The 12589-nt window shown below is 37.1% G+C and overlaps 1 protein-coding gene across 1 annotated transcript; it reads left to right on the top strand.

Moving 5' to 3' along the window:
* The first annotated feature begins 2566 nt into the window (after window positions 1-2566).
* On the top strand, window positions 2567-12339 carry LOC120078545 (SEC7-like guanine nucleotide exchange family protein). The gene is made up of 11 exons (XM_039032821.2): window positions 2567-3886; window positions 4301-4618; window positions 4825-5152; window positions 5959-6381; window positions 7044-7336; window positions 7689-7962; window positions 8435-8940; window positions 9192-9513; window positions 9926-10280; window positions 10782-11443; window positions 11522-12339. Exons 1-11 carry the CDS (start codon window positions 2847-2849, stop codon window positions 12125-12127), a joined length of 5127 nt encoding a protein of 1708 aa, XP_038888749.1. The 5' UTR covers window positions 2567-2846; the 3' UTR covers window positions 12128-12339.
* The last annotated feature ends 250 nt before the right edge of the window (window positions 12340-12589 follow it).

Raw genomic sequence — 12589 nt, 5'->3', positions numbered from 1 at the left:
AATTCACATACTTTTTGGGCGACCTTGTTCTTTTAGTAAGTCTACATTTGGACAAATTTCTGTAAATGATAATTTTGGCTAATAATCTGGGTTTTGTGTTTGATAAAAGCGATCTTCATAACATCGCTTGAAATAGGACAATTTGTAGCATTTATTAATAAGAGGTAGGTATGTCAAATGCATGTAATTACAAACTGCAATTACATGAGAGCATGGAATCTTAAATGATTGCCATTTATTATAAGAACAAGCTCCTTCTTTCAAGCTCACAATTTGTGTGTGTTGGCCTTTATAGGGAGCAATCATACTTAATTATGCTAGTATGTACTTCAAAAGTTTGGGTTTCTCATCAATAGGTGTCACTGTATGTGTAGATGCTTGTTTTTTCCACCTTTTAAGCTTTCTCGTGGCATATTCTTATTTCATGTCCCCATGGTCAAGTGCTTCACTTATCTCTTGTCTTCAATGTTAAAAATATAGTATTATACGATAGAATGTTAGCCTAACTAAAGAAATAATTGGTAACATTCTAGCACCTTTGAAAACCCCATTCATACATTCAGTTGCATTGCTTGTCATCCACCATAGTGGTACCCATCATCATGTGATTGTGTCCATTTTTTCAAGTCAATATAAAAAAAATATTCAAGGCTCTCAGGGTTCAATTACTTCAACTATTTCATGCACCTAATGGACTTGCGCCTTTGGTGTTGATTTCCTGCCTTAAACAACAAATCCTCTAGTTGTTTTGATTTGTATTTTATATTAAAATTACTAGCAACATGACAAAGGCAATATCGATGGTATGCTCTAGGTTCACTCCAACCTATTTTCTCATTGTTAATTGTAGCTTGAATGTCCATATGTCTATCAGAAATCAAGCAAATGACATCTCATTGAGTAACATATTCATGCAATACCCACAGAAACCATAACCAACTAGACTAGTTCTATCCTTCAATAATAGCAAAAGCAAGGAAAAATATATGCCCATTTGCATTAATAGATAAAGCGGTCAAATATTTTCTCTTATACTTGTTGTAGAAATGAGTTCTATCAGTCTGAATTAATGGTCTATAATATTTGAACCATTCTCTTGCAGGACCAAATAACTAGAAAACTTGACAAAAAATAATTATACCTGGCACATCAGACGGAAGAAAATACCAATCCAATCATGTTCCAAGATTGTAATGCACAATAACACTAAACCAATATGAAAGTTTTGAATATGATTTCCCCCAATCACCAAATACAACAATCAATACTTTTCTGCTGGCTTGCCACACCCGTCTATAATTAACAATGTACTCATATTGTTTTTTAATTGCTTCTTGGAGCAAGGCCACAGGAACCCCAGGATAAGCTCTAATCATATTTTGGATTTCAATACTCATAAAATTTGAATCAAGCATCCTATGTCAATTCTACACTTCTATCATGTCCAAATAATTCATCAAGTTCTACTTCAATATCATCATTCCCGTAATTTTTAGGTTCAAGAATGGCTACATCTTCTGGATACATCGACATATTTACTCAAATCTTGATAACTGTTATAGTTGACAAAAAAATATGTTAATACTAACAGCCAAATCCAATATCAATCCAAAAGATAATCCAAACTCTATTGTATGACCAATCCAAAAAGTTTGTTTTTTTCTTTTAAACAATCCAAACAGTCAAAATATATCAAAACTCCAAACAATCCAAAAATTATTTTATGACCAGTCCAAATATTTTTTTTTAAAATAAAAAAAAAAACCAACTACATCTCCAATGTTCCATCCAACTTATAATATTAAACTACAAAATAAATAAATAAAACAATTCAAATCATATAAAATACTAGATATGAAGCACAATCCTAAATTTTAAACCAAAATAGATCAAAACTCTAGGTTTTTTATGCATACATTTAAATAAAATAGTAGATCTATGGAGTACAATTTCATATATTAAAAAAAAGATAAATGTTACCTGCGGTTGGTGGCGACAAAAAGAACGGCGAAGATGGTGGACGACAGAAGATCGTGGACGGCGGATATGGCATACGGCAGATAACAACAACAATTGTGAGAGATTGGCAGAAATGGAAGAAGTTTGAGATGGGGAAGAAAGTGAAGGGAGAAGGTCGTGGGGCTGCTTTTGGGACCACTAAGTCGTGTATACCGTACATAATTTAGGGTAATTGTGGTAATCGTGGGCCTCGTTCACGATTGCCTGGTCAAAGTTGCATACCTGTACATGTGGGAGCCTGCGTGTGATAGGTCACTGCGAGGTGTGACAATTTCACGTGGTATGAAGGAAGTCGTGGATCTTATCCACGATTTAAAGATAATCGTATGCCGGGTCCACGATTCTACTATCCAGTTTTGTCAATACTTACAATCCAATTTTCTTTTTCTTTTGTTAATAATTATTAAAATAACATTATTTAAAAAAATTCTTGAAAATTTGAAATATTCTTCTCTCTCCCTCCCTATCTAACTTTTATTATGCAGGCGCGTGTGATGCACGTGAGTCCAACCCAACCGTTTGCGTTACGATGTAAAATTTCCGGTTTACGGAATTATCGGCTCTCTCTCTCTCTCTCTCTCTCTCTGTTCTCTTTCTTCTCTCTCTTTCTGTGTGATTTTGTTGAACAGGTTTCGACTCACAAGGCTTGCAACTTGGCAACAAACCGAGAGGGGGAAAAGCAAAATCGATGAACAATCAGTTCTAATGAAGAGATTCACCTTCGAATCGGGCGTTGAATTGAAGCAATAACTGGTAATTCTCTTTGATCCAATCCAAATTCGCAGTATGTTTCGCTGAATGGATCTGTGTTCTTCGATCCTGCACCAATGTCGGTTTCACAAACCCTAGGTGGCACGTCCAGATGCGGCCGTGCGATCGGCCCTTCTCTCGATAAGATTGTCAAGAACGCAGCCTGGCGTAAGCATTCTCACCTTGTTTCCTCTTGTAAATCCGTTCTTGATAAGCTTGATTCTATTAAGGAGGCTGCTCCTGATCCTGCCTCCCCTCTCGCCGGCCTTTCTCCAGCTGATGCGGAGTTTGTGCTCCAACCTCTTCTTTTGGCTCTTGATGCCGCCTATGTCAAGGTTGCTGAGCCCGCACTTGAGTGCGTTTTCAAATTGTTCTCCCGCGGTCTTTTCCGTGGCGAGATCGAGCGGCCGGATGGCGAGGCAAATTCCAGTGCCATTTCCATTGTGTATAAGATTGTTGAGTCTGTTTGTAAATCAGGAGGTCTAGGTGATGAAGGAATTGAGCTCACTGTTCTAAGAGTGTTGCTCTCTGCGGTTCGGAGCCCTTGTGTATTGATCCGCGGGGATTGTCTGGTTAATGTTGTTCGGACTTGTTATAATGTGTATCTCGGTGGCTTAAGTGGTACGAATCAGATCTGTGCAAAATCTGTTTTAGGTCAAGTAATGGTCATTGTTTTCAGTAGGGTGGAGGAGGACTCCATGGATGCTCCCATGAGGATCATTTCTGTGAGTGAATTATTGGAATTTACTGATAAGAACTTGAATGAAGGAAATTCAATATATTTTTGCCAGAACTTTATCAATGAGGTAATGGATGCCAGCGAAGGGATTGCAGATAAGAAATTATATGCGTTTGCGGCACAATTGCAGAATGGCCATGCTTCGCCGCTGAAAGCTGACAATAAAGGTGAATCTGATATAGGAGAAACGGAAGATGTTTATAGTAAGATTAGGGAGGATGGATTCTATTTGTTTAAGAATTTGTGTAAATTGTCAATGAAATTCTCATCACCGGAGCACCCAGATGATCAGATCCTTTTAAGAGGGAAAATATTGTCTCTGGAACTGTTAAAGGTGGTTATGGATAATGCAGGTCCAGTTTGGCGCTTTAACGAGAGGCAAGCATTCCATTTTCCATTGATCATTTTAATGCTACTCTTGTATGCGTCTATAAACTGACTTGAACTCCCCTATTCATGCAAAATTTTGACCAAATTATTTTTCTACCTTTTCATTATGTAATGCTATGTTATTAACTAAGTATTTTTCATTGGGAAAAATGACTTTTGAAAGTCGACTCAGAATATTGTTTTTTGTTTCGACAAATCTACAACGTTTCTGTAGCTACACAGTCTCCCAATTGTGGAGGATTTGAGCTAGGCTATAGTTACGGGGGGAAAAAAGATCTTGTGGCTAAGATGCCACATTCAGGACATAATTCCAAAATCAACTTCTTATTTTGTCCGAGTACTTTGTAGCAAGCTATTGTTGATTGGATAAACTGTGACAGATTCTGTCACTGTTGGTTTCAGGTTTCTCAATGCTATCAAGCAATTTCTCTGCTTATCATTATTAAAGAACAGTGCCCTCTCGGCGATGGCCATCTTCCAGCTTCAATGTTCTATTTTTACGAGCTTGTTGACAAAATTTAGATCAGGATTGAAAGCAGAAATTGGCATCTTTTTTCCCATGCTTGTCCTCCGAGTGCTTGAGAATGTACTTCAGCCTAGTTTCTTGCAGAAGATGACCGTACTCAATTTGTTGGATAAGATATCTCAAGATCCACAGATTATGGTCGACATTTTTGTCAACTATGATTGTGATGTTGATTCTCCAAATATTTTTGAAAGGTACTGCACTTGTCCATATCTTTTGTTATACACGTTGATTTTGTTTGATTCGATGTATAATTTTAGTTTTCATCTGTTTTCTCAAGGGTTGATGCCTTTCCTCTCCCTCTCACATGGTGAGGAGGAGAGGGACCTTGGGGGTGGGGGGGAATGGCTTGGCGTTTGAATTGTGACATTAACCTCATACCTCATTGACATATTTACAGGATTGTGAATGGCCTTTTGAAAACTGCTCTTGGACCGCCTTCTGGTTCAACCACAACTTTGTCTCCAGCACAGGATGTTACATTTAGGCTTGAATCTGTTAAGTGTTTGGTAAGCATCATTAAATCAATGGGAACTTGGATGGACCAACAAATGAAGCTAGATGATCCAAATTTACTCAAGACTTCTGAGAACGACGCTTCACCTGAGAATCAATTAAGTGGGGAAGAAACAGCTGCTGTTGACTCTGAGCTTCATCCGGATGGTAATTCTGAGTTCTCAGATGCTGCTACACTTGAGCAAAGAAGAGCGTACAAAATCGAACTCCAGGTTTGAGCATTACTTAATCTCTAGTTAATGCATTTTATTTATGTGGAGGGTGGGTGATGAATGGTGGCTTCTGTTCTAGCAGTATGAAGGCTCAAGTTAGGACAAGATGGATAAATCATATGATGGAAATTTATGAGGAGGTCGTTTTCTTTGGTAGGGTAGGGGAAGAAAAGAAATTATGATTAGAGGCTATAATTAGAGAACGGAGAATTCCACCAATGTAAAGCTTTAAAGAGAGCCAAGTTAAGGACAGAGCCAAAATATCTGATGAGTTGTTGAAGATACTGGAGATGAAAGTTATTGTTGTTGTTGATGGTTTTTATTTATTTTTGGACGAGAGACCATGTCATGAGTAAAGAGAAACTAACAATAGATGAAGGGATATAGGACATCCTCTAGAGTGGGTTTACAGTTGGGAACCCTGGCCTTGGTTATAGATCACGTTTCTTCTATCTCCAAATCATAGGGGCAGTTGTTCTCGAGGAAGGGATGGGTAGATGATGCTCTTGCTTGGGGTTCAGTTAGTGTCTAATAGTAGGGGCTCTTCTTGTGTGATTACTTTGGGGTTTCTCAAGAGAGGAAATTCATCCTGTTATTTACCTTTCCTCCTTTGCTTGTCATTGGTTAATCCTACTTCTTTTTCTCATTTTGTTCCTTACTAATTTTTGCTGTTACTTGTATAATATTGACACTTTCCTCAAATCTTGTTTGGTTGAAGTATACTCATCATATAATCTATTATTTTAACACATTTCATATTAGAGGTAATTAGCATCGTTCTGACAACTTTCCTGATTTACGTTCAGAAAGGTATTTCACTGTTCAATAGGAAACCTTCCAGGGGTATTGAGTTTCTGATCAGCACAAAAAAAGTTGGTGGTTCTCCTGAAGAGGTGGCTGCTTTTCTCAAAAATACTAACGGCCTGAATGAAACAGTCATTGGGGATTATTTGGGTGAAAGGGAGGAATTCCCTTTGAAAGTCATGCATGCTTATGTTGATTCATTTAATTTTAAAGTGATGGACTTTGGCGAAGCAATAAGGTTTTTCCTGCGGGGCTTCAGGTTACCAGGAGAGGCACAAAAGATTGATCGCATCATGGAGAAGTTTGCCGAGCGGTACTGTAAATGTAACCCTGGTTCATTCACAAGTGCAGATACCGCTTATGTGCTTGCTTATTCTGTAATTATGCTGAACACAGATGCCCATAATAACATGGTGAAAGAAAAGGTTTGACTCTAACTTGTGCATTTGATTGCATATTGGTTTAACAGCTTGCTTGTAAAGCTAGATGATACTTAGGTTACTTCTATGACCCTTTTCTGAAAAGTATGTCTTTTTGATTAATTCCTACTGTGGAGTTCTCATATAATCTCCTTAACTTGGCCAAGAGGTCTGAATGTTGGATGGTGAATAATACGTCATTGGTTGTGAACCGGCATGGGTTATTTACACAGAAGGGATAAAAAGCCCGGGATCTGTCGCTTTCTCATGAGAACAGTATTGCCCATCAATAGTTTCATTTGATTTGCAAAAGTGCAAGGTTTTTTCATTGTTTTATGTGAGAGATTTGAAGGGCGGCTTATGCATGCCCAGTGAAGGATTTTACGGAAGTAATATCGTTGGATTTATTGCCTGTTAAGATTTATAAAACATGATTTCTGGAGATACTTTTCCTTGTGTGGTGACTGGTGAATGCATGCAAGTATTTCTGAAACATATAACATATACTGCTGCTTTTCATTCTTATTTCTTAAGTTTTATTTACACATTGATTTTTTGCATGTTTTTATTTTTTATTTTTATTATTTTTTAAAAACTTTTTTTAAAAAATAAATTTCACTGTACTTTGATATTTTCTGACTACTATCGTGCTTTGGTTGGATATTCAGATGACAAAAGCTGATTTTATTCGGAACAATCGAGGAATTGATGACGGCAAGGACTTACCTGATGAGTATCTTGGTGCTCTTTATGATCAGATTGTTAGGAATGAAATTAAGATGAATTCTGATTCTTCGGCTTCACAAAGTAAGCAGGCGACTAGCATCAACAAACTTTTGGGCTTGGATGGTATACTCAATTTAGTTTCTTGGAAGCAGACAGAAGAAAAAGCTGTTGGTGCAAATGGGCTTCTTATAAGGCACATACAGGAGCAGTTTAAGGCCAAGTCTGGAAAATCTGAGTAAGCTATGAAATGAAGTCTTAGTTGATATTTCTTATATATAACAAAAATCTTAGTTGATAATTCAACCTGCTTGTGAGAAATTGATTTTATTTGCGACAATAGCTTTTCATTGTAATTTGAACATGCAATCCTCTTCTGCTTTATAATTGTTTCCATCTATATGAGATAGAGTAGTATGGTTTCATTCTCTCACTTTCTGTTGTTTCGTTGTGGATTTTGTTCTAATTGATTTTCCTTGTATATGTTGTATACTTTATATGTCAATGGAAGATTTTATTTTTTGGTTTGGGCACCTAAAAGATTAGGAACTTTTTTAAAAACTAGGAACTTATTTTATCTGTATTTGCAGATCTGTTTATCATGCTGTGACAGATGTATCAATATTGAGGTTTATGGTGGAAGTGTGCTGGGGTCCTATGTTGGCGGCATTCAGTGTGACTCTTGACCAAAGTGATGATAAGCTTGCTACTTCTCAATGCTTACTAGGCTTTCGGCATGCAGTGCATGTCACAGCTGTCATGGGTTTACAGACTCAACGGGATGCTTTCGTGACATCCATGGCTAAGTTTACCTATCTTCACTGTGCTGCAGATATGAAACAAAAAAACGTTGAAGCTGTAAAGGTATGCATATTCTCATCATAAAAACAGAAAGTGGTTTTTTCCTCCAAAAAACTTGTCCCATAAAGGGATATTTTCTGTATTACCCATCTAAATCGAGAATAGGGCTAAAATATGGTGGCCCATATAGGCTATAAAATGGATGCCCATTTTTCCACGGTGAAGCATAACTTATCAAACATCTCCTAACTCTTGAACTCATCAAATCAGGTCTGATGTGCAAACATTGTATCAAGGAATAAGCCTTCATAGAAGGGCTAGAAGGGAGGACAATAATTTATGGATCCGTTTATTTTCTCAGATCATATTGAATCATACGTGAAGAGCTAACTACTTAATCTGGTTTTATAAATTTTGTTGTATGGTCAATCTTTTGCAAGTCTTTGAGGAAATTCTCTTTTTCTTTTTCTTTTTTTCTTCTCAACAAAATAAATGATTTTTTTTTTCCCATCTCTGAATCAATGCGCACATACAGGCTATAATATCGATTGCCATAGAGGATGGTAATTTTCTTCAAGAGGCATGGGAGCACATATTTACATGTCTCTCCAGAATTGAGAATTTACAATTATTGGGAGAGGGTGCGCCATCCGACGCATCGTTTTTGACCACATCAAGTATCGAAACTGAAGAGAAAGCACCAAAGTCGGTGGGTTTATCATCTCTGAAGAGAAAAGGAAGTCTCCAAAATCCAGCTGTTATGGCTGTTGTTCGTGGAGGTTCATACGACAGCACCTCACTTGGAATGAATTCTTCTCCAGGACCAGTAACTCCTGAACAGATTAACCACCTAATTTCAAACTTGAATTTGCTTGAGCAAATAGGCAATTTTGAGTTGAACCACGTATTTGCTCATAGTCAAAGCTTGAACAGTGAAGCAATAGTAGCATTCGTGAAGGCTCTTTGCAAAGTTGCTATTGCAGAGTTGCAGTCTCCTACAGACCCACGTGTGTTCAGCCTCACTAAATTAGTTGAAGTGGCGTAAGATCTTTGTCTATACCTTGAATTCGCTTCATCTGCATGGTGTTTAATGTCTTTTAAGTGAGGAAATCCTTAGGTTTAGAATGCTAATTATATAATGATATTTATTATATCATAGGGTTCCATGACATCTATTATAGCCTTTTTTTTAATAAAATCTCCAGTTTAGGTAAGGTAATGCAGTGCCTTTGACTTGTGGACATTTAGAAATGGAATGGGAAAATCACCTCATGCCATCGTTTCTTTTGTAGGCATTACAACATGAACCGCATCAGATTGGTGTGGTCTCGCATGTGGAATGTTCTCTCTGATTTCTTTGTGTCAGTTGGCTTGTCAGAAAACCTGTCAGTTGCAATATTTGTGATGGATTCACTGAGGCAGCTTGCGATGAAATTTTTGGAGCGTGAGGAGCTTGCAAATTATAACTTCCAGAATGAATTTTTGAGACCCTTCGTAATAGTTATGCAGAAAAGCAGCTCCACAGAAATTAGGGAATTAATTGTTCGGTGCATTTCGCAGATGGTTCTCAGTCGGGTCAATAATGTGAAATCTGGATGGAAAAGCGTTTTTATGGTACGTTCCAAACAACAGGAATAAAATTTGGGTGTCACAATACTAACATATTGCCCTTCTTGTCAGCTCCAACTTTATTATCAACACTTGGACTGTTAATTTTAGTAAGGAAGTGATTTCAATTTTTAAAAAATGAACTGAAAATTCAAGTTACACTATTTTAAAATTTAAGCTATTAGGTTCAGATTGATTTAACCCTTTATATTATTATTACTATTTTTTTAGGGTTTAGGGTTGTGTTAATTCTTTAACATATTATATGAGGTATGCTTTTAGACAAGGAAAATATTAAATAGATTCAATAAACTAGATCTCTTACGAGTTTTCCCTCCCAATTATGATTATTTTTTACGACGGGTATTAATGGAGTTATCATCTAATCTAATCACCTTATACTCAACTATTGTCTCAGGTTTTCACTGCTGCTGCTGCTGATGAGCGGAAGAATATTGTCTTATTGGCTTTCGAAACCATGGAAAAAATAGTTCGAGAATATTTTCCTTACATAACTGAGACTGAGACTACAACATTTACTGATTGCGTTCGATGTCTGATTACTTTTACAAATAGCAGATTTAATAGTGATGTCAGTCTCAATGCCATTGCATTCCTTCGGTTTTGTGCGGTAAAACTTGCAGAAGGAGGACTCGTTTGCTATGAGATGGTGGGAGACAATGTTTCATCCAATTCTCCAGATACACCCACACCCACGCCTACGCCCACAGATAAAGATGATTATGCTTCCTATTGGGTTCCGTTGCTTGCAGGTAATGATGCTTTTAAAACTGGATTTTGGCTAGACGAGACATGCATTTATTTTTACCATACATGAATAATTCTGCGAACTCACTTTTCGATGCATTTGTCTAGTATTTTTTGTTATGGGGATAAACTCTTATGTTCGAAATTTTCTATACTATATCAGCGGTTATCGTTCCTTTTTTAGGTGACACTCTTTCCTTTGAAATTTACCTATGAGACTTAGTACATATTTGGGAGTGATTTTGAAATGGTTAAAAATCACTATTTCATGTTTAGAATCACTCCGAAACACGACTTTGATCCCTCAAAATTAATTTAACATTTAATTTTACACTTTTAATGCAATGTTTATATATCAAAATTGATTTTGAATAATTAATAACATGTTTAAAAGTGATTTCGAAAATGACAAAAGTGATTTTAATTATTTTAGAATTACCCCTAAACATGCCAACACAGTGTTTGGATTTGAATTTATATAATGTTTTTCATTTATCATTTCTCAGGGCTATCAAAGTTGACATCTGATCCTAGATCACCAATCAGAAAAAGTTCCTTGGAAGTACTTTTTAATATCCTGAAGGATCATGGCCATCTTTTCTCGCGTCAATTTTGGGTTGGTGTTATCAATTCCGTAGTCTTCCCCATCTTTAGTTCTTTGCATGACAAGAAAGAAGTGGACATGAATGAAAATGATGAATATTCAGAAGGAAGTACATGGGATTCTGATACCTGTGCAGTGGCAGCAGATTGTTTAGTAGATCTGTTTGTTAGTTTTTTCAATGTAATAAGGTCTCAACTAGCCGGCGTGGTGACGATTCTGACTGGATTCATTAGGAGTCCGATCCACGGTCCTGCCAGCACTGGCGTTGCTGCATTAATGCGTTTGGCAGGTGACTTAGCTAACAGGCTTACTGAAAACGAGTGGAGAGAGATTTTTCTTGCTTTGAAGGAAGCGGCCACGTTAACCGTCCCTGGATTTCTCAAGGTCCTGAGGACCATGGATGACATCAACATTCCCGGGATCTCTCAATCTTATTATGATGTGGATGTGGCTTCAGATCAAGGTTTGTCAACCGATGGTCGCGATGACGACGACCTCCAAACAGCCTCCTACATTGTTTCGAGAATGAAGAGTCATATCTCAATGCAACTCCTCGTCATACAGGTAAGCTTCCTTCTCATATTTCAAAAACTCTCTTTTTTTATTATAGAATATAACATTTTTCCTCATTTCTTTAATCAGGTCATTACTGACCTATACAAGAACCATACCCAACCTTTCTCAGAAGGCAACATTTCCATCATTCTTGAGATATTTTCTTCCATTTCCACACATGCCCAGAAACTGAGTTCTGATACAATCCTTCAGAAGAAGCTACAAAAAGCTTGCTCCATTCTGGAGATATCCGACCCACCCGTGGTTCACTTCGAAAATGAGTCTTATCAGAGCTACCTCAACTTTCTCCAGAATATGCTTGCGAATAACCCATTGGTCACTAATTCAACTCTTATCGAATCTGAACTTGTCACAGTATGTGAACAAATTTTGCATATTTACTTGAAGTGCACCGGGATGCCAAGTGAGGGAAAAGAAACCAACCAGCCTGTGCTACATTGGATTCTTCCTTTGGGTTCAGCAAGGAAGGAGGAACTGGCTGCTCGAACGTCTCTAGTTGTCTCGGCATTGCGGGTTCTATGCGGGTTCGAAAGGGACATATTTAAAAGGTATGCTGCACAGCTTTTCCCATTGTTGGTGGAGCTTGTAAGGAGTGAACATAGCTCTGGAGAAGTTCAGGTTGTTTTGAGCATCATATTTCAATCATGTATAGGCCCAATAATTATGCAATAATAAGATTATATACACACATATATATATTCTTTGTGGTATACTTAGCATTCCAATTGTAAATCAATCTTTAACTAGGTGGCTTGAGGGTGGAGCCAGCCACATTATTTTGTAGAATATGCCAAAGTCCAAAATTTTTGCCTAGTGGAAGAGGATGTATGTGCTAGTATTGATAATATAAAATTGAGAGGATTTCCTTTTCCTTTTTTGTTTCATTGCATCCTTTTTTGGGTCCTGATTCCCATATTGTTGGCATTTGTAAATTTTTCTTGAATAAAAATTCAATTGCCAATGATTTTTTGAGCCATTGTAAATAATTGTTCTTTGGAAATTCCCTGCTCTCCAATGGTTTGGTATGATTTTCAAGTTATTTTAATGAATTATATAGGAGCGTTATTTAATTTATTTAGTTCAATAAACAAATGTGAACGAATCAACATGGACCACACTTTGTGGTCAAAAGAG

The sequence above is a fragment of the Benincasa hispida genome, chromosome 5, assembly GCF_027475165.1.
Source record: "Benincasa hispida cultivar pf3 chromosome 5, pf3_genome.v1.1, whole genome shotgun sequence".
Classification (NCBI taxonomy): Eukaryota; Viridiplantae; Streptophyta; class Magnoliopsida; order Cucurbitales; family Cucurbitaceae; genus Benincasa; species Benincasa hispida.
This window is presented reverse-complemented; position numbering and strand designations above follow the sequence as displayed.

Bases quoted from the DNA above. Each gene is read 5' to 3' on its own strand.
- LOC120078545 (XM_039032821.2), top strand. From the start codon at position 2,847: ATGTCGGTTTCACAAACCCTAGGTGGCACGTCCAGATGCGGCCGTGCG. The intron at 7,963-8,434 runs GTATGCATATTC...GCGCACATACAG, and splicing joins AAAACGTTGAAGCTGTAAAG to GCTATAATATCGATTGCCAT. The intron at 9,514-9,925 runs GTACGTTCCAAA...CTATTGTCTCAG, and splicing joins GATGGAAAAGCGTTTTTATG to GTTTTCACTGCTGCTGCTGC.